The following is a 23,228-nucleotide window of genomic DNA, read 5'->3' as shown; positions in this document are numbered from 1 at the left end:
GGGGTGCAGTATACATTCCCCAGTTGGCTGCGGCCCACTTCTCTTTGTCTTATTCCAGCTTCTCCCGTTTATTTTATTTGCTTGGGTCCTGGAGGCTTTTGAGTTTGAAATTCCTAGTACACTTCGCCCTTCTGCCTCTGTCAAGGCTCTGATTCCCTCCTGGATCCCAAGCGTTTTGCCTTCCCATTCCCAGTGCATCCGTGAATCCTGATTTCCTTATCTTGACACCCAGAAGTGCCCCTGGTTCTATGGGCATTCAGTTATGCCCCTTGGGGGTTGAGGAGCTGAGCTCAGAGATCTAAGTTCCCTGGAGCCGGGAAGTCTGCCCAGCTGAGCATGACTGTTTTCCCTGGAAAAAGGGCAGGAGGCCCCAGTGTGTATTAAAAGAGGACAGGTGCAGCCCCAGGGGCATCTCTGGGCTGTGTCCTGGGAGAACGGTCCCTTCAGGCCAGGGCATGACCGAAGGCAGTGGCTCACCACTTCTACCCAGCAACTTTGCTAGATTCATCTCCACTGTGTGCTCTGAGCCTGGCCACAGCTGCGGCTCAGTACATAATTGCTATGTGAAGGATGGTCTTGGCTTGTCTGGGGTTTTCACATGTGAGATGAGCTCATTGTTTTCTTGATCTGCCTCTTTCCTAGCAAGGGGTCTCTAGGACTCAGGAAGGGGCAAAGGGATAGGTTACCTCCCTTAAGGCAGACTGGGACCCGCAGACTCCCCCTGGGAAAGGAGCTTTGTGGATGAGCTATTTTCCTCTCCTTCTGGCAAAGTGCAGAGAAGACAGTGGGTTCTGGAAGGGGAGTACCTCTCAAGACCGGAGCCTTTCTGGGAAGAGTCACCTGAGTGACCAGTTTATCCTAGGGAGCCCTCCTGTCATGTTTCCTCCCGGAGGGACCCCAGAAGGGTAGGGTGCCCAAAAAAGTGAGTGAGCGAGACCTCAGGTGTGTAGGAGTGGGGAGGCTGGATCTAAACCCTCTGCTTAGACCCCTGAGTCCTGACCTAGCAGGAAAGGAAGTCTGATGTCTGAACAGGGACCTCTACCTGCACCATTCCTTACTCCCTCAACTGACCTTTGTTCTGGCCCCAGCTGCCCTGTGTTCACCTTCGTCTCCCAACTAATGATAGCGCTATGGAACCAGAACCTAAAAGGCCTTCAAGCAACAAATGGAGGATGCTTGGTGGAGTCTGTTGGGGACCCCAGAAGTGAATGGGCAGGTTCTCACCTCCTCCAAAGAGGTGGTCACAGTAGCCAGAGGTGACAGGCAAAGCACTTAATGACCAGTACAACATGGGCATCAACCACATAGAATGTTCCAGCTGAATCTCAGACCTGATGCCATATATCCTCAAATATAAGATGCCATTGACTATAATATATATATATATATATACTATTACTGGAAAAGAAACTTGTCAATTAAACTATGACCAATCTTTCTTTCTTTCTTTCCTTTTTTAGGATTTTATTTATTTGAGAGAGTGCGTGCACATGGCAGGGGGAGGGTTAGAGGGAGAGCAGCTTTTTTTTTTATCACTTTCAATTTATTTCTGGCATCTGTTAAAATAAGTCTCTCGGACTTATTTCCACATCGATTGTTATGTTCTGTCTACAAGCTGCATGCACGGGCCATGACGGCTATGACCGACGCCCCAGTGACAGTGACCACTAGACTCCATGGTGAAAGACACACTTTGACTCAGAGAAGGTTGTGTGTGGAAAAAGGTGCATCTTAGAGTCGATGAGCTATGGTAATTTCTAAGAGTTACTGAGCACTTATTCATTATCATCCAAAGAAATCTGTAAGGTGATCATTTATTAGACCCATTGTACAGATGAGCAAGGGTGAAGTCAGCCCCCCCAGCTCACACGAGCAGTAGGTGGCCGAGCCAGACTCCCGCCCAGGCTAACCCGGAGAGAGTCATGTACTATATTTAAACAGGGGCAACCTTGAGGGTCCCAAGAAACCGTGTTATTCCATGGGCGGTGGCATCCTCTTTGAGTTTAGGACCTGTAGGCTCAGTACACTGGCACGGTCCCTTCAGCAAACAGCTTGAGGGAGAAATCAAGGGCGGGGGCGGCCTGGGTCAGCATCCCCAGAGAGACGACGTCGATGTGGGGCCCACAGAACTGAGGGAGGCTGGCCAACGTGATGCCCCCGCTGGCCTCCACGCCCACACCCGGGAAGCGGGCCTTCAGCGCTGCAGCCGTGGGGTGCAGCTCCTGTGAGACACAAGCCAAGGGGAGATGAGGGTTCCCCCCCACCCCCGCCACCACCACCACGGCCCCTTCCCGGGAAGCAGACCCCGCCTCACCTCAGGCTTGAAGTTGTCCAGCAGGACGAGGTCCGCTCCCGCCTCAGCGGCCTCCACAGCCTCCTGCAGACTGCCGCACTCCACCTCCACCTTCAGGGCAAAGTCGGCCACCTGCCGCGCCCCTCGCACCGCCTGTGGGGCAGGCCCGGAGGGGGAGAGTGAGCTCAGTGGCGCCTGGCACGGGGCACAGAGCGGGGCCTGGCCTTCGAGAGGCCCAGGGTGGGTAAGGAGCTAGGGGTTAGGGAGAAGACCAGGCAGCCAGATGATTGCTCCCACACTAGGTGAAACCACATGAAATGACTGCTTGTGTGGATCAGAAAGGTGGCCAAATATCAGCAATATTTGGCAGTTGGACGGGAGTTCAATTTGACTCAAGAATATTAAAACTGCGGGCGCCTGGGTGGTTCAGTTGGTTAAGCGACTGCCTTCGGCTCAGGTCATGATCCTGGAGTCCCGGGATCGAGTCCCGCATCGGGCTCCCTGCTCAGCGGGGAGTCTGCTTCTCCCTCTGACCTTCCCCCCCTCATGTACTCTCTCTCTTTCTCTCTCTCAAATAAATAAATAAAATCTTTAAAAAAAAAAAGAATATTAAAACTGGAAGGCAGGGGAGGCTGGGTGGCTCAGTCGTTAAGCGTCTGCCTTCAGCTCAGATCATGATCCCAGGGTCCTGGGATCGATCCCTGCATCCAGCTCCCTGATCCGGGGGAAGCCTGCTTCTCCCTCTCCCACTCCCCCTGCTCATGTTCCCTCTCTCGCTGTGTCTCTCTCTGTCTAAATAAATAAACAAACAAACAAACAAACAAACAAAACCACTGGAAGGCAGCTCTTCCTGCCCGCGGGTCCTGTCCTCCTGCTATAATAAAAACATATCTTGCACCGAAAAAATAAATAAATAAATAAATAAATAAAACTGGAAGGGGTCTTCAAGAACATTTTCCCAAAAAGGAAACCGGTCCAGGGAGCTAGAGTGACCGGGCCAAGGTGACAGCGCCACCAACACCAGGTTCCGGGGAGCTTGCCCTTTGCTTTTGAACATCACAGCAAGTCCCAGAGCATCGGGAGAGAAAAGTCGGCCACGCGCCCATCTGACGGGTAGAGCGCCCAGGGGGCCAGGGGGTCTAGCAGCCCCGACTCCCGGGCCATCACTGTTCACCAGGGCGTGGTTTGGGGTGGGGGGGTCCCCGGTGGAGGGGAAGGGCTGCAGCGGGGAGGTCGGGGGGGGGCAGGGCAGGGGGGGCGGCGGGGCACGCACCTTTTCCACGCCGCCCGCCGCCACCACGTGGTTGTCCTTCACCATCACCAGTCCTCCCAGGTCGTAGCGGTGAGCGGCGGCCCCGCCCACCAGGAGCCCGTACTTCTCAGCCAGCCGGAAGCCGGGCGTGGTCTTCCTCGTGCCCGCCACGTGCCCGGCCCAGCCCGCCTCCCGGGCGGCCTCCACGGCGGCGGCGGCGGCGCTGGCCACCCCACTGCAGCGGGCCAGTGTGTTCAGGGCCACCCGCTCCCCCAGCAGCAGGCAGTGCGCGGGGCCCCGGACCTCGGCCACCCTGGCCACGGGCACCAGCTTTGCGCCCTCGGGGAGGAACCAGGAGACCTGGCAGTTGACTTTGGCAAAGATGGCATCGAAGAAGGGCCTCCCAGCCAGTACCCCGGGGGACTTGGCCCACAGCACCGCCTGCGAGGGGGCTGCGCCCGTGACCAAGGCTGCGTGGTTGGGACCGGGGCAGTCCTCTCGGAGCCAGCTCTCTGCCAGGGCGGCCAGAGTGGCGGGGGGCAGCAGCAGCGCCAGACCTGGGAGGGAAAGACGGACAAGGGGGTTACCTCTTGGCTGCCTCCCTGGGAGTCACGGGTGCTTGTCAAAACATTTAAGCACCAGCGATACTGGAGGCTAGCCAATCAGGGCGAAGATCTGGGGATCCTGGGAGAGGGCCCTGTGGGCTGGACAAGGCTGTCAGGTTAAGCAAATAAAAACACAGGACCCCTCGTTAGATCTAAATTTCTGACAAACATCAAAGGTTTGTTTTAAGTATAAATATATCCCGGGTGATAGTTAGAACATACTGACACTTAAAAATCATCTGTTGATTATCCGAAATTCAGATTTAACTGAGTGGCCTCCATTCTGTGGCAAACCTAGTGCCCGATCAACAGCTCCTGACCAACCAGAGAAGGCCCTGGAAAGCCGTCTGCTGCCTTTGCAGCCGCCCCGGGCGGGATGTGTGTCTGCCCCACGGCTGCCGTATTTCACCGCGGGAAGGCCAGCTCTTTACAGATGTGGAGACTGAGTAAAGGCAAGTCGGCCGAGGTCATACAGCAAACTGGCAGCAGAGTCCGACCGGCCAGGCCTCGTGGTCACGGCCGCCTGTTCTTCTGCCTTTGCACCTCTTGCTTGGAGCAACCCCCCCCCCCGCCACACACACACACACACACACACACACACACACACGCACGCGCGCACGCGCGCGCACGCGCCTGATGTCTCAACGAACTGTCCTCTCTCTAGAGATGCGGGCTGTACAAGGAAGGTGCAGGAGTAAGTTGGGCTTGAGCCCTTGCTCTGTGAGGCACAGCTTCAGGAGTGTAAGCGAGTCCTTTCCCCGTAAAAAAAAAAAAAAAAAAAAAAAAAGTTGTGCACATGGTGGTCCTTCCTGCCCGCGTCTGGCTGCTAACCCGCCCCTGAGGTCCGTGGAGCGAACCGGTGAGCTCAGGCACGGTGCAACATCGCCATCTGTCGGCCAGGAGAAGGCCTGCAGCCTCATGTGCTCGAGCCCTGGACGGACATTGGATGGCATGTTAGGGGGTTTATTTTGCTTCCTCACTTTTGCTCCAAGTTGAAGTTAAGACCAGGCGTTCTGGCTTGCTGTACTCTCAGAACAAGGCCCTTCTTGCCCACCCTTTCTTCCCCAAAGCCAAGCACCCAGTATTCATCTCCCCATCCCCCACCCTCACTGACGGTACCTGGCCCTCCTTTTCCACATTCTGCTCCAAGTGGCTTCCATTCCTCACTCAGAGCCAGCTGTGCCCTGGCTGGATGCTGGGAATAGTCAGTAAAGGTGACAAAGACACAGTTCCCATCTCCACTGTTCACCAGCCAGGCAGGCAAAAGGCCCGTGGACATACAGCAGAGATGCAGAAGCTCACACTCCATCCACACCAGGTGCAGGGATGTTTGCCTTTTTTTTTTTTTTAAGATTTTTTAAAAAAGATTTTATTTATTTGAGAGAGAGAGAATGAGAGAGAGCACATGAGAGGGGTTAGGGTCTGAGGGAGAAGCAGACCCCCTGCCGAGTAGGGAGCCCGATGTGGGACTCCATCCAGGGACTCCAGGATCATGACCTGAGCCGAAGGTAGTCGCTTAACCAACTGAGCCACCCAGGTGCCCTTTTTCAAGATTTTATTTATTTCTCTGACACACAGAGAAAGAGAGAGAGAGCACAAGTAGGGGGAGCAGGAGAGGGAGAAGCAGGCTCCCCGCTGAGCAGGGAGCCCAATGTGGGCTCCATCCCAGGACCCTGAGATCATGACCTGAGGTGAAGGCAGATGCTTAACCTGACTGAGCCACCCAGGTGTCCCCTGATGTTTGCTTTTTAAAGTGAATGTGAATCCTGGGGCACCTGGGTGACTCAGTCATTAAGCCTATAAAGGAACTAACTACTGACAGACACAATAGGGAAGCGTTTCAAATGTATTGTTCTAAGTAAAGAAGCCCGATTCTAAAGGCCCTGTGCTATTTGAGTTCATCATCCATATGACATTTTGGAAAAAGCAAAACCACAGCGAGAGAACAGACTGGTGGTTTCCTGAGTGTGGAGGAGGGGCTGGCCTCAAAGGACCGGCACCAGGGAGTTTGGGGATGGGACCGAACTAGTCTACATTTTGTTTCTGATGGTGGTTACACCACTGATGCATTTGTCAAGACGCAGAACTCTACACAGAAAAGGGTGAATTTTACTCTCATTAAACCTATTAAAAGAAGGCAATAAAAAAGTATATCATTCTCCTGTTTAAAACCTTACTTTCATTCTATTAGCTCCAGCTGATACTTCTATTTTTCATTTATTCTTTTGACAGATCCTTCTCGAACGCCAGCTCCGTGCCAGGCACTAATTGCTGGATGACAGAGTGGACAGCACTCCCTCTTAGCTTTCAGGCCTTAGCCTATGCTGTTCCAAGGTTGTGCCTCTGCCTGGAAGGCCCTTCCCTTCCCCTCACCTCAGACTCCTCCTTCACCTCCACTCCTCTTTCAGGTCTTCTCTTAGATATCACTTCCTTGGCAGGGGGCTCTGGCAGACCCCCTATTGGGTCACATGCCCAGTCGGTTCCTTGCTCTTCACTCATGCCCTACTCTGGAGGCCAAAAATGGGTCATCCAGAGAGTTTTCTGCTCCATTCCAAGTGCCTCACGCACGGAATCATACAAATGTGCTACTTTTATAGGTCAAAAATGGCCAAGTATTGGCAATTTCATATGGTTTTGCTTAATATTGCGTGTTCAGTGATACTCATCCAGGCAGAGAGACTGCACAGTGGAATGAATCAGCACCCAGACTCTGGGGCCATACGGCCTGGTCTTCAGTACTGTCTTGGCCACCTGCAGCTAAGTGATCTCGGCCAAGGCCAAGTGACTGAACATCTCCGGGGCCTCAAATGTGCCTCCTTTGTGACAGGGAAAACGAAAATAATCACCTCGCAGGGTTGTATGAAAATTGAGTGACTATTTGCAAAGCTCCCGGGAACTTTGGCACATGGTAGATGTGTTTGCTGAAGGACGACCGAGCCTTTACCAGAGGTCGTGGGAGCACAGAGGAAGAAATGACTAAGTGTCTGTGAGGACGGGGGAGGTAATTTTTGTGGCCTTGAAGGATGAGTAGTGTTTGCCAGGCAGAGTTATGAGGTGATGTGGGGGAGATATTTCAGGCTGAAAAAGCAGGTGTCCGACACTCGAAAGCAAGAAAATAGAGAAATGCTGTAAGGGCGGGCTTCAGAGGAGCAATGGGATGGCCAGGGGGCAAAAGCCTGAATTATTTAGCTGAGCAATTTGGTCAGATCCTAGGGGCCATCATAGAATTTTAAGCACAAGGCAATTTTTTTTTAAGATTTATTTTTAAGTAATCTCTACATCCAGTGTGGGGCTTGAACTTACAACCCCGAGATCAAGAGTCACACACTCTACTGACTGACTGACTGAGCCAGCCAGGTGCCCCAAGCAAGGAAATTATACAATTATGATTTTGTTCTAGACGGGTCACTTCAGCCACCGACTGGAGACAGGTTGGGAGGCAAAAGGAGACTGATGCAATCGGCCAGACAGAAAGAGAGGAAGCCCTGAACTTGGGCAGGAACCGTAGGAATAGCAAGCAGGGACAAAAGCGAGAGCTGCTTCTAAGGCAGGATCCGCCAGAATGAGCAGCTCATGAGATGTAGAAGCCTTGGGTTTCTGCTAATGGGTAGCTGCAACATGCCACAAGGCACCATTCAGAGTGGAGGGTGGGGGCAGCAGAAGGCAGCAACCTGCATGCATCTGGGGTGCTGGCTGTGGGCTCCACACTTCTCTTGGGCTCTCTCATCTGAAACTCACCACAGATTACTCCCATCTCACAAGCACAGAAACCGAATGTCAAGGAGTTTCGTGCACCGTGATGAAGCTGATAAGCAGCAGAGTTGGGGGGCGGGGGGAGAGACTTCAGCTTTGCAGATGTTAAGGTTGAGATGTCAACAGGAAAATTGTGCGTGGATCCTGACGTTCGGAGAGACAGTGGGCAAGAAACGGGGATTTTGGAGCCCCCAGCAGACATGGGTGATGACTAAGCACAGCGCGGGTAAGGTTACCAGGTCAGGTAGGAAGAGGAGGGCTCTGGGAAGCACCAGCATTTAAAAAGAGAAGCAGCACCAGGAGGGAGTGGGTGTCTGGAGCCGAGGGTTTCAAGAAGTAGAATTGAGCAGATACAAGCAGGAAGGCTGCAAATGGACATAGTGTTGCCAGAGCATTCTTAGTGCTGTGTGGTGGGGGCAGAAGCCACAGCATCACGGTCAAGGAGTACATGGGAGGTGAGGAAGTGGAGGTGGTGGGTGTGACCACTCTTCTCAGCAGGACCGAGAAAGCAGGGACCCACCTGAGGAGGTTTTCTAAGAAAATCAGAGGACGGAGGAACATGTTAAACCCTACGGGCGTTCAGCCAACAAAATTCACACCACAGGAAACTATCAGAGGACAACCTAATTTTTCCAACAAATACATTGCAAGGAAAACAAAAGATTAAAAGAATCTTAAAACAGGGGCACCTGGCTGGCTCGGTCGGTAGAGCATGCAACTCTGGATCTTGGAGTGGTGAGTTTGAGCCCCATGTCGGGTGTAGAGATAACCGAAAAATAAAATCTTTAGGGGAGCCTGGGTAGCTCAGTCAGTTAAATGTCTGACTTCCTTTGACTCAGGTCACGATCTTGGGGTCCTGGGATGGAGCCCTGCATTGGGTTCCCTGCTCAGCGGGGAGTCTCCTTCTCCCTCTGCCCCTCCCCCCTACTCGTGCATATTCTCTCTCTCTCTCTCTCTCTCTCTCTCTCAAATAAGTACAATCTTTTAAAAAAATAAATAAAAAATAAAAGGAATTTTTTTTAAGACTTATTTATTCGAGAGAGCATGCTCAAGAGCGCAGGTGGGTAGGGGCCGAGGGAGAGGGAAAGAGAGTCTCAAGCAGACACGGGCTCGATCTCACAACCCAGAGATCACACAACCCTGAAATCGTGACCTGAGCCAAAACCAAGAGTCAGACGCTTAACTGACTGAGCCGCCCAGGTGCCACCCCCTCCTGCACAAAAAGAACCTTAAGACACATGTTAACCAATCACAACATATGGATCTTATTTGGATCCTAATTCAAACAAATTGAAACCAAATTAGAGCATTTCTGAGACAACTGGAAATCTGGACACTGACTGGATGTTTAAAAACACTAAAGAGATTTCAAAAACAAAATTTAGATGTAAAAAAAATGTAGTTGTGATCATTGTATTGTGGTTGTAACAAAAAGAAGAGTCCTTATCTTTTTTAGAAAATACACGCCAAGATGTTCATGTATGAAAAGACTTGAGAGCTAGTTTTGCTTTAAGGTGATCCTGAAAGGTAGAAAGTAGACATGGCATGGATGGAGCCCAGTGGCCAAAAGTCGGTGGTTGTTGAGGCTGGGTGATGGGTACATGAGGGTTCATCATACTTTTCTGCTTACTTTTGTGCATGTTTGAAATTCTCTATCATAACGAAAGTAAGAAAGAGAGAAAGGAAGGGAAGGAGAGCGAAGACCCTCATTTGACAAAGGGCCAAGGGAAGTTTTCCTTAGGATGGGTAACCGCAGTGGTTCTCAACCTTGGCCGCACAATGGAATTCACTGGAGAGCTCAGCAAAATGCTGATGCGGGGACCCCACCCCCAGAGATTCTAACATAACTGGTCTGCAACATGGTAACCTAATTCTAATTTGTAGCAGAGCTGAGAGCTTCGGAACTGCAGGAAGGGAATCATCAGTAACATCCACTGGTGCCTACCATATGCCAGGCACTTGCCACATCGCCTCAGGCCTGGCACTTTGTCACAAATCCTACGCCCAGTTCCTCAAGCGAGAGCTCATTTGCATTTACAGATGGGGATCGGAGGCTCAGAAATGTAAAGGAAACTACTTACGGACCAGAGCTAGGAAAGGACAAAGCTAGGAAATGACCCGTGTGGACCCAGGTGACGACCTGGGTCGTCAGGCCCCCATGTGGCCTCCACCAGTTGGGGTTACTCTCTTGGAGCCTCGAGACCCATTGTTTGGCTTCTCTGTTGTGGAGGCAGAATGTTACCTGCTCCCTGTTCCGTCTGTGGAAAAAAATTCGTCTGGTTTGCTCCAGGCCCCCACTCTCTCCGGCATTTCCAACAAAAGGGAAGCTTTGAAAATACGGCTCTTCTACTTAGCAGTTGTTATTGAAAGGAACTTTGGAGAAGGGAGCACTGTTTTTGCAGGTGCCTGAGGAGACCTTGCCCAGAAACTGCCACCCAGAGGGGACAGCTGTCACGCCCTGTCCTGCCTTCTACCCTTGCAGTTGTTATATGTAAAAGTTTTCTCAAGATGCCTAGACTTCACAGATTATAGTTTTACCCTGTGGGATATAACTTTGATCTCTTAATTGGTTGTCCAGAGTTTTATTGAAATTGGCCTCTCTGGGGGAATTCTCTTACACGGTTGGGGGAAATGCAAACTGGTGCAGCTACTCTGGAGAACAGTACGGAGGTTCCTCGGAAAGTTAAAAAACAGAGCTACCCTACGACCCAGCAATTGCACTACTAGGTATTTATTCAAAGGATACAAACATAGTGATTCGAAGGGGCACCTGCACCCCAATGTTTATAGCAGCAATGTCCACAATAGCCAAACTGTGGAAAGAGCCCAGATGTCCATCGACAGATGACTGGATAAAGATGATGTGGTATATATAGGAATATTACTCAGCCATCAAAAAGAGTGAGAGCTTGCCATTTGTAACAACACGGATGAAACTAGAGCGCATTATGCTAAGTGAAATAAGTCAGTCAGAGAAAGACAAATACCATATGAGCTCACTCATATGTGGAATTTAAGAAGCAAAACAGATGAACATAGGGGAAGGGAAGAAAAAATAAAATAACAACAGAAAGGGAGGCAAACCATAGGAGACTTTTTTTTAAAGATTTTATTTTATTTGACAGAGAGAGAGAGAGAGCACAAGTAGGCAGAGTGGCAGACAGAGAGAGAGGGAGAAGCAGGCTCCCCACTGAGCAGAGAGCCTGACATGGGGCTCGATCCCAGGACCCTGGAATCATGACCTGAGCTGAAGGCAGACACTTAATTGACTGAGCCACCCAGGCGCCCCCAGAAGAGACTCTTAACTACAGAGAACAAACTGAGGTTACTGGAGGGGAGGTGCATGGGAGGATGGGGTAACTGGGTGATGGGCATTAAGAAGGACACGTGATATAATGAGCACTGGGTGTTATATGCAACTGATGAATCACTAAATTCTACCCCTGAAACTCATAATACACTATATGTTAACTAAATTGAATTTAAATAAAACAATTTTTTTTAAAGATTTTATTTATTCGAGACACAGGGATACAGAGGGAGAGAGAGAGCATGAGCAGGGGGAGAGGCAGAGGGAGAGGGAGAAGCAGGCTCCCCGCTGAGCCAGGAGCCTGATGCGGGGCTGGATCCCAGGACCCTAGGATCATGACCTGAGCCGAAGGCAGACGCCTAACCATCTGAGCTACCCGGATTTAAATAAAATTTAAGAAATTGGCATCCCTGTTTCTGAGAGGAAACAAAGCATCTTGGGATATTTCTTGCACTTTTTTTCTTTCTTTTAAAGTTTTATTTACCTAAGTAATCTTGGGGCACCTGGGTGGCTCAGTCGGTTAAGTGTCTGCCTTCAGCTCAGGTCATGATCCCAGGGTCCTGGGATCGAGCCCCACATCGGGCTCCCTGCTCAGTGGGGAGCCTGCTTCTCCCTCTGCCGCTCCCCCTGCTTGTGTTCCCTCTCTCCCTCTCTCTCTCTCTGTCAAATAAATAAATAAAATCTCTATCTAAGTAATCTCTACCCCTAACGTGGGGCTCAAACTCATGACCCCGAGATGAAGAAGGGCATGCTCTTCTGACTGAGCCAGCTAGGCCCTGCACTTCTTTCTTTACAAGTTATGTAAAAAACAGATAAAGTGATGACCCTGGCAGAATATAGGAAGATTTCCCCCATGGGCACTTCTGCTGTTCTCGTCTGGATGGTTGGCTGATGTTTACTGTGTTTCTATGTGGCCTTCACTGGATGGTGGCTCAGGGCCGTGAGGGACTGGGCCAGAATCAGAGCCCCCACGCCTTCCTCTTTACATCCCTCACTTACCTTGTTGCTGTCTGGGATGCATGGGCACAAATGAAGGCTCTGTGAGTGCACTGAAGATGAGTAACAAGTGTTTGCTCTTCCTTTTGTGTGTAATGATATGGCCTGTGCTTGCAACTACGCGGCTGGTATGTGTCCCAGCTAAAACCAAGTCAGGCAGGGGGTGCCTGGGAGGCTCAGTCGGTGCAGTGTGCAACTCTTGATCTTGGGGTCCTGAGTTTGAGCCCCATGGTGGGTGTAGAGATTACTAAAATTAAATAAACTTTATTTAAAAAAAAAAGATGGTTCTCCCCAATTTACATGAAAAAAAATAACTTAGAAGTTGTCCATTTTAGGGCGCCTGGGTGGCTCAGTTGGTTAAGCGACTGCCTTCGGCTCAGGTCATGATCCTGGAGTCCCGGGATCGAGTCCCGCGTCAGGCTCCCTGCTCGGCGGGGAGTCTGCTTCTCCCTCTGACCCTCCCCCCTCTCATGTGCTCTCTCTCTCTCATTCTTTCTCTCAAATAAATAAATAAGGTCTTAAAAAAAAAAGAAGTTGTCCATTTTAAAGATTTCGCCTTCGTAAATTTTTCTTAAAACTGGTGCCCACTACCATTCATCTAGGATAGACTCTGGAATGACATATTGTCTAATCATAATAATGGCTGACACGGGGGCGCCTGGCTGGCTCAGTTGGGGTGTGCGACTCTCGATCCGGGTCTTGAGTTTGAGCCCCACACTGGGGGTAGAGGTTAGCCAAACAAACAAACAAACAAACAGCAGCTGACACTTTTGTGGTCCTTCTGATGAGCCGTGCCAAGCATTTTATATGTATTGACACACTTGATCCTCACAACAACCCTATGAGGTAGGGCCCATTATTTTCCCCATTTTACAGATGAGGAAGCTGAGGCACAGACAGGCCACACAACACACCTGCAGTTCACACAGCTGGGAAGTGTGGAGTGAGGGTCACGAACTCAGGCAGGATGGCCCCAGAGTCCCCTCATTGACCCCACCCCAGCCCGCCACCATCATCTAGCCCTAAGTGATATTTTTAAATTGCTATGTGCTTATCAGGTCAACATTGGCAGAGTTCTGCAAACCACACCCACGGTTCCAGGGCTCTGGCCCCTGGGGTAGTAGGAACATCTGGGAGTCAGAAACACCTGGGTTGGAATCGGACTCCACCACCTGCCCGCTGAGTGAACCCAGGCGCCTTGCTAACTAACCTCTCTAAGGGCCAGTTTCATGCAGCAATCCAGGGATTTCCTGCAGTGACGGCCTCCCCACGAGAACATGCCCCTCGCGATGGACCTCCTGCACCCCTCCGGGGCCCGGGAAGAGGAGAAGAGGGGAAAAGAAGCAGCGCCTGGCCTAGCGCTAACTGGTCCTTCATGGACGTGAAGTGCCCGGATGCTCCAATCACCGCCGTCTTTAGCCACGAACCATACTTTTGTGAGCTCGCTGCTCCACTGTCCTCTGCCAATCCACAGGAGGAAAAGCAAGGCTTTCGGAGGGATGTTCCTTCAGACCCAAGCAGCACTAAAAGCATCCCGAATCAAGATGAATGGGAAACTATCCAATAAACAGATTTTGGATGAGAAGGGATGAGAAAAGGAGGGGAGAGGAGAGGAGAGGAGACAAAAGAGAAAAGGAAGGGAAGGGAAGGGAAAGGAAGGGAAGGGAAGGGAAGGAAAAAGATTGGGACGCTGGGTGGCTGGGTTAAGGGTCTGCCTTCGGGGGCGCCTGGGTGGCTCAGTCGGTTAAGCATCTGCCTTCGGCTCAGGTCATGATCCCAGGCTCCTGGGATTGAGTCCCGCATCGGGCTCCCTGCTCAGTGGGGAGTCTGCTTCTCTCTGTCTGTGTCTCTTATGAATAAATAAATAAAATCTTAAAAAAAAAAAAAGCGTCTGCCTTCAGTTCAGGTCATGATCCCAGGACCCTGGGACCCAGCCCCGCATCAGGCTCCCTGCTTGGCAGGGAGTCCGCTTCTCCCTCTCCCTCTGCTTGCAACTCACACGCTCGGTCTCTCTCACTGTCAAATAAATAGATACAATTTTTTTAAAAAGGAAAGGAAAGAGATCACAGGGCCGCAACGAGGAGGGAAAGAGGTGACTAGCAGTGCCTGCCCAGATGTCTCTGAACCCCGGGGCGCGACCCTGCTATCTTGTTCTTCCAGCTATTTATTTATTTGTTGATCCATTTGGCTAACACCAGATGGAGACAGAGGCTGGTGAGCACAGAAGCTTCCAGCTAAAGTTCTTTTCTTATCCCCTTCTCTCCCTAGAGAAGAGAAATGACCTCCAAAGAGGGCCCAACAGGATTACCCGTCACACAGGTGGTAAAACGATCTACAGAATTTTATTTATTTTTTTTTAAAGATTTTATTTATTTATTTGATAGAGAGAGAAGAGAGATAGAGAGCACAAGAGGGAAGAGGGTCAGAGGGAGAAGCAGACTCCCCGCTGAGCAGGGAGCCCGATGCGGGACTCGATCCCGGGACTCCAGGATCATGACCTGAGCCAAAGGCAGTCGCTTAACCAACTGAGCCACCCAGGCGCCCAGTACATATATTTTTTAAAAGAATGAGTCATCAAAGATGACCCTGAGGTTTCCAGGCCGAGTGGGAGGATGGTGAGGCAGGAACAGAAATGGAGCGGATCCGGGGGGAGGTCTTTGAGTCTGACGTGCCAGGGAGATGTCCGGGTGGAGATGAACATGCAAGGCTTCCAGACATGGAAGGGGGGCCTGGGGAGCGCTCAGAGCTGGAGAGCCAGGTGTGGGGAGTCCGCACCAGCACCAGCATAACCACACCGAGGGCTTTCTGCGTAGCAGGCACTTTATTCCTACTGTGTCACTCAGCCCTCCCCCCGACCCAAGGGGGAGGCAACGTTTTCACTTCATCCCTGAGGAAACCGAAGCACAGTGAGGACAAGCGTCTTGTCCAAGGTCACACAGCAAGCAGGTGGCAGGGATGGGACTTGAGCCCAGCCTCTGACTCTGAGGTCATTTCTAAGCCAAAAGCTGGTTAGGCCCCTCCCCGCCCTCAAAAGCTGGTTCCACAGCCCAGCCAGAAGTGCTAGGTGTGTGGGGCCCATAGAAGCCCCAAAGCAGGAGAGGCAGGTCAGAGCTGGGGAAGAAGCAGCCCAGGGAGGGGAAAGGGAAAATGCAGAGAGCTCAGGAAGGAGCTGCCTGTCCTCCAGGCACTGGCCAGAGAGCTTCCATGAGTCTGTCATTTGCCCTCCCTACAGCCCTGTGAGCTGGGAACTAGAACTGTCATTTTACACGTGCACAGAGATGAGGCTCTGAGAAGTCAGGTGACTTGCCTGAGGTCACACAGCCTATTCCTGGTGGAGCCCAGATTCAAACAGGAGCCTTTGACTCCAGAGCCTGACCCCTATCATCACGCACAGGACCTCCTTAGCGACATCACCCCCACCCCAGGCAGAGTCACTGGGCTCGAGCCCCCTCCCCCACCGGGCTGCAGAAGGGACAGGACTTTGCCTCCCCTCCTCCCCGCCTGCTAGCAAGGGGCGAAGTCCAGAGCTGCTCCCCAGCCATGGCCTCCTCCGGACCACCCGGACCTTACTTTTCCTGGGGCTCAAGCCCCTTTCTCCCCAGAACTCGCTGGGGACTATAGAAAGAGAAAGAAGAGGCTTTCCGGAGACAGAAGTGGTGCTTGGGGTTCAGAGAGGTTGGAGGGCAATAGTAGATGGGAGGGATGAGCATGGGTCTTCGGTAGTGGGGGACGGGGTGGGGGGTAAGGTACTGAGATTACTTGGGACTGGGAGGGAGTCAGGATAGGGGAGATGGTGATGCAGGGACAGAGAGGAGAGGCCTGGGCGGCTCCCTTACCTTCAGGGTCCATGCCGGCTCGGAGGTGCAGTGCTGGTGTGTCCGCTGCTCAGATCCTGTGTTCGCAGGGGCCAGAGTGGGGGTGGGGCTGCCAGAGGAAGGAGGAAGGGGCCGGTCTAGCCAGCCCTTCTCTGGTTCTCTGGAGCTCCTTCCTGCCCTCTCCCAGGACCCCTGGGGGCTGGATGTACCTTCTCCTTTCGCTTTCTACACAGCACAGGAGGAACTCTGGCTTGTCTAACTCCAAGTCCTCTCTTCCCTGAACCAAAGACCCAGTTCCCTCCACACACCCAGGCTTTTGCAGTCTGTGAGGCTGCTGGTGTCAGCTGGAAGGCTCCTTTGATGGGTGCACTGGGAGGATCATGGGCCTTAGTCCTGGGTTCAGACCCCAATTCCATCCTTTCTGATCTTGAATACCTTTTTACCTTTTTCTGCACCTCAGTTTCCTTAGCTGTAAAATGGGATAATTCCTCCCTCATGGGTTCAACTGATAATCAAGTGAGAAAACTCTGTGAGTGACAGGGTAGAAAATCAACACTTCCTTTCCTTTAACTCCTCTTCCCAAGGTCCACCTTGCACCTGGAACCTTGCTTGCTTCAATCTCGTCCAGGCCCCCAAACTATTTTCTCCTAGATGCCATTTTTATCCCGGTTTCTCTCTTAAAGGCTCTTTTCTGTCTCTTCCAAGTCTTTCTTCCTACATCCAACCTCACATTTCGGTGTTCCCTCTGTGCGGTGGGACTGTTTCTCTTTTTCCTCCTCGGCACACAGCTAAACTACATTTCCCAGCCTCCTTTGCACTGAGGCCACCACGTGACTGAATTCTGTCCAATGGAATGTGAGCAAAAGTGATACCGCCACTTCCAGACCTTGAAAGCGTTCCTTGTGATGTGGCCCTCTCTCCCCCCTGGGAATGGCAGAGCCACAAAATGGAGGGAGCCTGAGTCCCTGAATGACCTTATGGAAGGCCACATTCCAATACCAGCATTGGACTGTTACACTTCTCCTGAGTTATACCCCTGAGATTTGGGGGTTATTTGTTACAGCAGCTAGCCTGCTCTGGTTAACTCCTGAGATTCTCTCACAGCTGCCTTCTCATGCTGCACAGTGAATGACATAGTTTATCCAACGATGCCATTATTCATTTATGTATTTATTTGTGTATTTATGTATTTATTTATTTATTTTAAAGATTTTATTTATCTATTTGACAGAGAGAATTATAGTGAGAGAGGGAACACAAGCAGGGGGAGTGGGAGAGGGAGAAGCAGGCTTCCAGCTAGGCAGGGAGCCCGATGCGGGGCTCGATTCCAGGACCCTGGGATCATGACCTGAGCTGAAGGCAGATGCTTAACCGACTGAGCCACCCAGGTGCCCAGTTTGATGCCATTATTTAAATTGCTATCTAAAATCAGATGACCCTCAAATCTCTCTCTAGCTCTGACTTCCCTCCCAAGTTCTAAAAATGAACTCATTATGTTCTCCCCTTAAACTGCTCATCTCTCTGCATTTCTACATAATGCCATCTGTATCTCCTCCACCTCCCAAGATAGAAATCTTGAAGCCTAACCTCATTCTTCCCTCCATCAGCCAATAGCCAATTAGGTCTAAAATCTGATTTTCTGAAAAAGTGTATTTCAAACTTGACCTTCTTTTTCCCCTTAAGTCAGGCCCCCACTATATCCAAATTGTACTAGAATAATGCTCTCACCTTGGGCTATATTACCTTCAGGCCATCCTCCTGGATGCTAAGTTCACTCAAAAGAGATCCAAGGGGCACCTGGGTGGCTCAGTCAGTTGAGCATCAGACACTTGGTTTCGGCTCAGGTCGTGATCTCGGTGTTGTGGGACTGGGCCCTACATCAGGCTCCATGCTGGGTGTGGAACTTGCTTGGGATTCTCTCTCCCTCTCCCTCTGCCCCTCCCCACTTGAGTGTGTGTGCATTCTCTCTCTCTAAATAAATAAATGAATAAAATCTTTAAAAAAAACCCCACAGATCTAAGCTTGCCACAAGTTTAATTAAAGCCATCATTTGTTCATTCATTAATTCCTTTATCCCTCCATTCAGTAAACACATATTGGGTGGCTACTGAGTGCCAGGCCCTGGACTCTGAAACCGCAAAGATGACCCATGGATTTGGAGGGGCTCCACTCTAATGAGTGAGGGACACCTTCACGTAATTACAGCCCAGTTGTGCTGTAATTGTGTTACAGCCCACACGACACCCTGTGGAAGAAATGCTGTGTCTATTGGGCTGGAACCTGCAAGGGCAGCTTCACAAAGGCCGTGACATTTGAGCTGAATCTTGACGGTTGAGGAGTCTGGCGGGAAATCAAGATATGTGTGTCTGGGGCAAGCTGGGCGTGGGCTGGCTTCAGGCAGAGCACCTACAAATGTAAGACTGAGTAAGTGGCTCTCTTAGTGGCCAACTTCCTGGGATGGATCTGGCCCATAGTCTAGCTGGGCCGTCCAGACGCCACAGACTCGGCAAGCAGGTACTGAGCACCCGAGGAAACCGAGGCACACAGGCGTCCATTTGCAGCTCATTGTCTGGAGCAAATAGATTGTCTTCACAGTACCCTGGGCTTCTTCTGTCCAACGGTTCTACCCCGAACCTCCCCCAAAACAGGACAGCCACCCACCATGTAGGATACTCAAGCAATACCTTCTTAGAGTTTGAAAGTTTTCTCTCTACTTTTGGCTGGGTCAGCTCTTGCCACTACTTTGGGAATCTTAGAACCTTCTGATTATATTCCTCTCTTATTTTGTTGACAGTTCCAGCTTCATCTGCCTCCAGGCATGGTTGCTGAGCTTCGGGGCTCAGAGATGGGGGTCTGTTTCCCATTCCCTCAGCCCAAGGGCTTGGAGGACTCAGAACCGACAGGTGTTCCCCTCCGCTTGCAGCCCACCCTTCACAGGTTCTGCCTGCCAAACTGAACATGGTCCGGGGTCAGAAATAGGGATGCAGAGGACGACTACGTGTAAATATCCATTTTCAGAAATGAAATGTCCTTAGGGTCATGCTTGGAGGCTCTTTTTCTGTCTGCAAAATGAATTGCATTAATAGATTTCTCAAGACCTTCTCTATCTAAATCCTTTTACCATCTGGAATTTTCATTTTGTATGGCAAAGCTTTATTTGTAAGCATAATCTTAATGTGTACTTTTTACTGTCTGGACAGAATAAATATTTTTAGCATTTTAAACTATACTCCCCCCCCAACACACACACACATCAAGAAAATCATATGTCATATTCAGGGAGTTACCAGGAATTTGATGAGACTGGAGGGCATAGTGTTTGCACCAAGGACTGACCAGGAAGAGTCCAGATCCTAAACGGGTCTCATCATGCAGGCTAGGGCTCTATCTCGACTGCCGCAAGAGGTGCAAGGCTAATCTGGACAAATTGGCCTTTTAGAAGGGTCACTGGGCAGAAGATGGAAGTGATTGGGGTCAAGAAGCCCAAAGAGAAGACCGGGCAGGACCCAGGCAAGGTGTGTTAGGACCTGGGAGAAGGAATGGCTTCAAGGGACTATGGAAGAAGGGTCAGAGGAACTTGGCACCCAAGAAGAAAGGACAGGAAGGAGTGGGGGTTCCTGATGGTTCTGAGAAGACTTGGAAAAGCCTAGAACAGACTTAGGTTTGGTAAACTCCCCACTTCTTTCAGAACTGAATTCAAACTCCCTTGCCCTTCACAGTGGGGCTCCAACCTGCTCTTCCAGCCCCCTCTCCTTGAACCAGACACCCCATCCCCTCAGCAAACACCTTCTTGTTAATGTGTTCTCTAGTTGTAAAAGTGATAGGCATTTATTATATAAAACTTGGAAATACAGAAAAGTATAAACAAAATAAAAATCGTTCATAAACCTATCACCTGATAGATAACCACAGTAAACATTTGGGATATTTCCTTCAAATCTTTCTTTTATTAATGTCTATGTTTTTGCATTTTCTTTCCTTTTTTTATTTAAAATTTTTTTTTAAGATTTTATTTATTTATTTGACAGAGGGAGATACAACGAGAGAAGGAACACAAGCAGGGGGAGCGGGAGAGGGAGAAGCAGGCTTCCCGCTGAGCAAGAAGCCTGATGTGGGGCTCGATCCCAGGACCCCGGGATAATGACCTGAGCTGAAGGCAGACGCTTAACGACCGAGCCACCCAGGCACCCTTTCCTTTTTTTTTTTTTTATTTGTTTATTTGAGAGAGAGAGAGCTCGAACATACGAGGGTGGGGAGAGGCAGAACGAGAGAACCTCAAGCAGATTCCTCGCTGACTGTGGCGTCCGACATGGGGTTTGATCCCATGACCCTGAAATCAGGACCTGAGCTGAAATCAAGAGTCGGTCCAACCGACTGAGCCACCCAGGCACCCCTATGTTTTTGCATTTTCATTACAAAATTAGATTCATACATATTTACAGATTAGTAAGTAACTTTTGTTCCCAGGTTAACATTATATTATAGACATTTTTCAAAGTCATTGCCTAGGTTTTGAGAACACAGTTTTAGCATCATTCATTCACTCAAATGAATATTTACTGAGGACCCACCATTTGTTGGCACGATAGCCACCCAGAGCACAGCGGGAAATCAGACTCTGAGCTAAGTCAGCCCTTGGGTGGAGCCTCCTATCCTTCCCCCAGGAGCAGTGCGTCGCTCCCTTCTTTCAGTACACTCATAAAATTTTGTCTGTACCTCTATTTGAACACTTTTCACATATTGTGTTATTTTCTGGGATGTGAGAGCCCTATTGGGTGCCATACCTATCCTGCCCCACTTCCTTCAGGATCCGCCCAGGACCCAGAAACCAGTAATAGTTCAGAAGAGTGACTGCATGTGTCCATCGAAAGGGGGTAGAGCCGATGGCCTCTGAGTTTGTGACAGTATTTTCTAAACCTGAAATTGGAGCGCTTTGTTTAGCAAATCTGAAACAACAGTTGTGGTGTGTCTGGGGGACTTTGGGGACTCGCTCCTGCTGCTGGGGCTAAGGCTTGTCCAAACATCGCCCTGTAAGAACCCAGGTCGTGCCTGGCTTAGCTGGTGAGGGCTGCATTTCCGTCCCAGCTCAGCCTGTCCCCAGACCAAGCACAGGTGGCACAAACCCTGGTGGCTGTGTGGACCCGTGGTCACATTCTGTTCCTTCTCTCCCCTCCAGACTCCCCCCCCGCACCCCCGCCTGCCCTACGCGGGAACAGATGCACCCAGGCGGTTTCCAGATCTTTCCCTCCAGGTCGGGCCACGGGGCAGCCATACTCCCGCCCTTTCCAAGGACCTGTCTTACTGTAGGTCAACCTGTCTCTCAGGCACTGAGCCCTCTGACTGAAAAACTTCCTCTTTGCAAATTTCCTCTTTGTCCTGGGGAAGTACCAACTGCCTCTGGGGCACGTGGGCCCCTGGGCTCTGGCCTGGGGTGGGGTCTTGTACCCCTTACCCCCCATCACATCCCATCCCGAAGCCACAGGGGAAGCTCCTGGTTCTGGGGGGCCTGTCAGTCTCACTGATTCCCCTTGGAGAAGGGAAGGAGCTCACCCCCTCCCTGGGGAAGACGAGATACAAACACCTTACATGGGTGACAGCAAGCTCCCCACTTTCAGCTCTCCTCTCCCCCTTCCTGGAGGGTGAGCATGAAGGGGCGGGGGAGGCTCCGAGCAGGGCTGACAGCGTCTGAGCCGAAGAACCACAGGTCACACATGCAGTCTTTCTATCAGGCCCCACATTCTTTACTGGGCTACAGACAGAGGTAAATCTGCTACCTCCACCTCACCTGAGCAAAGACGAGGGCCCGAATGTTCTCAGCGGTCCCTCAGGGTGGCCACTCCGCTGCCGCCCCTCCTGCCCCCTCCTCACACCAGCTGTACACACCACCACAATTTCACACTCAGAGCCAAGGCCTTGCCTCGTGCACGCCAACGGTGCCCATGCCCAGACCCGCACAGGTGCTGGGGTTTCTGAGAACCACACCTGCCCGGAAACCCTTCTCACCTCTGCCTTTGGGAGAAGTAGATGCTGCCTCTGGCCGCCTCGGTCCACAGGTGGGGGGAGGGTGGGGGTGCGGGCCATGGGCCGGCCTAGAGTCCAGGCGCTGTCAGCAGCACACCCGGGAGCACAGTTGGGTGACTCCAGGTGGCCCCCTGCAGGGCACCGCACGGAGTTAAAGGAGGGTCCTGGGCTGACCCAGTAGGACTGTCCTAATCTATGGGGCCAAAAGCACTTTCCAGAGTGATCCAAGGTGGGAGTTTGCTTCCATCCTGCTTCCTAGACTCTGGTGTCCCTGGGGAGTCCTCTGAGAAATCGTAGGCATTGTGGAGACTCAGCAGCTGGTCTGGAGGACAAACACGTGGGGAAGGCGGTGGGGAGAAGTCAGAATTCATGAGGAAGGGTTATTGATTCAGTCTGAAAGCGTCCCGTGGGGGTAGGCCCTCTGGGCACCGGGGGTGGGCGCCGGCGGGAAGATCCTGGGTTTGAGAAGCTGGATGAGGGTTCAGGATGAACATGCTGGGAGACAAGGAGCCTGGAGCTGATGACCAGACGGAAGGTGATGGAAGCTGGGAATGATTCCAACCTCCACTCTCGTTCTTCACAAGCACTGAGGGGCCTCCACCTCCCCAGCTTCTGGCCCCTCCAAAGCCTCATCCTTACTGCCCACCAGCGGCTCCTCCTCCCCCTTTAGGAGGGGGGCTGACCCGGCCTTCAGCTCCTCCAGCTCCAAGGAGCACTGTTGGGACTTGCCTTTATCCAAGAAGGTGGTGAGTGTGGGCTGCTGGCCAGCCCCTTCCCTCTCAAGCCCCCCAGAGCCCTTCTCGGCCCCAGAGCCCCCTGCGGTTGCTGTCAGGGCCTCCTCGTCAGGCACCCGGGCCGGCCCAGCCCAGGCATCGACCACCCCATTGCGCTTGCCCCCCCTGCTTAGTGTCAGGGCCCCTGTCCTCCTTTTTTGCCTCTGCCGCCACAGCAAGAGCAGGACCACGAGGACAATGACCACCAGCAGGGCTATAAGCACAGCCACCAGCAGGGTGCTCTTTGTCCCCTGATCTGAAAGTTGGGTACTGCTTCTGTTTTTGGAGGACGCTGAGGTAGTCACGGTGGGTATTTTTACCATGGAGATGGGGGAGCCACTGGTCCCCTTGGGGATCGGCAGAGAGCCAGTTGCCATGGTGACGGGGGGTCCACCGGCTACATCAGAGGT

General features: G+C 51.5%; 2 protein-coding genes across 2 annotated transcripts in view; both read right to left on the bottom strand.

Moving 5' to 3' along the window:
* Positions 1 to 1,798: 1,798 nt before the first annotated feature.
* On the bottom strand, positions 1,799 to 16,198 carry QPRT (quinolinate phosphoribosyltransferase). Its single transcript, XM_025853926.2, has 4 exons — positions 16,046 to 16,198; positions 3,567 to 4,102; positions 2,315 to 2,446; positions 1,799 to 2,222 (listed from the first exon to the last, which is right to left on the bottom strand). Exons 1-4 carry the CDS (start codon positions 16,056 to 16,058, stop codon positions 2,019 to 2,021), a joined length of 885 nt encoding a protein of 294 aa, XP_025709711.1. The 5' UTR covers positions 16,059 to 16,198; the 3' UTR covers positions 1,799 to 2,018.
* A 3,753-nt stretch (positions 16,199 to 19,951) lies between these two features.
* Positions 19,952 to 23,228, bottom strand: part of SPN (sialophorin) — a 4,290-nt gene continuing 1,013 nt past the window's right edge. The window contains exon 2 of the mRNA XM_025853837.2: positions 19,952 to 23,228. This exon is cut by the window's right edge and continues 532 nt beyond it. Coding sequence (XP_025709622.1) covers positions 22,623 to 23,228 — 606 coding nt within the window. The 3' untranslated portion in view covers positions 19,952 to 22,622.

The sequence above is a fragment of the Callorhinus ursinus genome, unplaced genomic scaffold (genome assembly GCF_003265705.2).
Source record: "Callorhinus ursinus isolate GAN/ISIS: 27379988/994484 unplaced genomic scaffold, GSC_fseal_2.0 scaffold87, whole genome shotgun sequence".
Classification (NCBI taxonomy): domain Eukaryota; kingdom Metazoa; phylum Chordata; class Mammalia; order Carnivora; family Otariidae; genus Callorhinus; species Callorhinus ursinus.
Note: the sequence above shows the minus strand (reverse complement) of the source record. Positions and strands in the feature narration are given on the sequence as shown.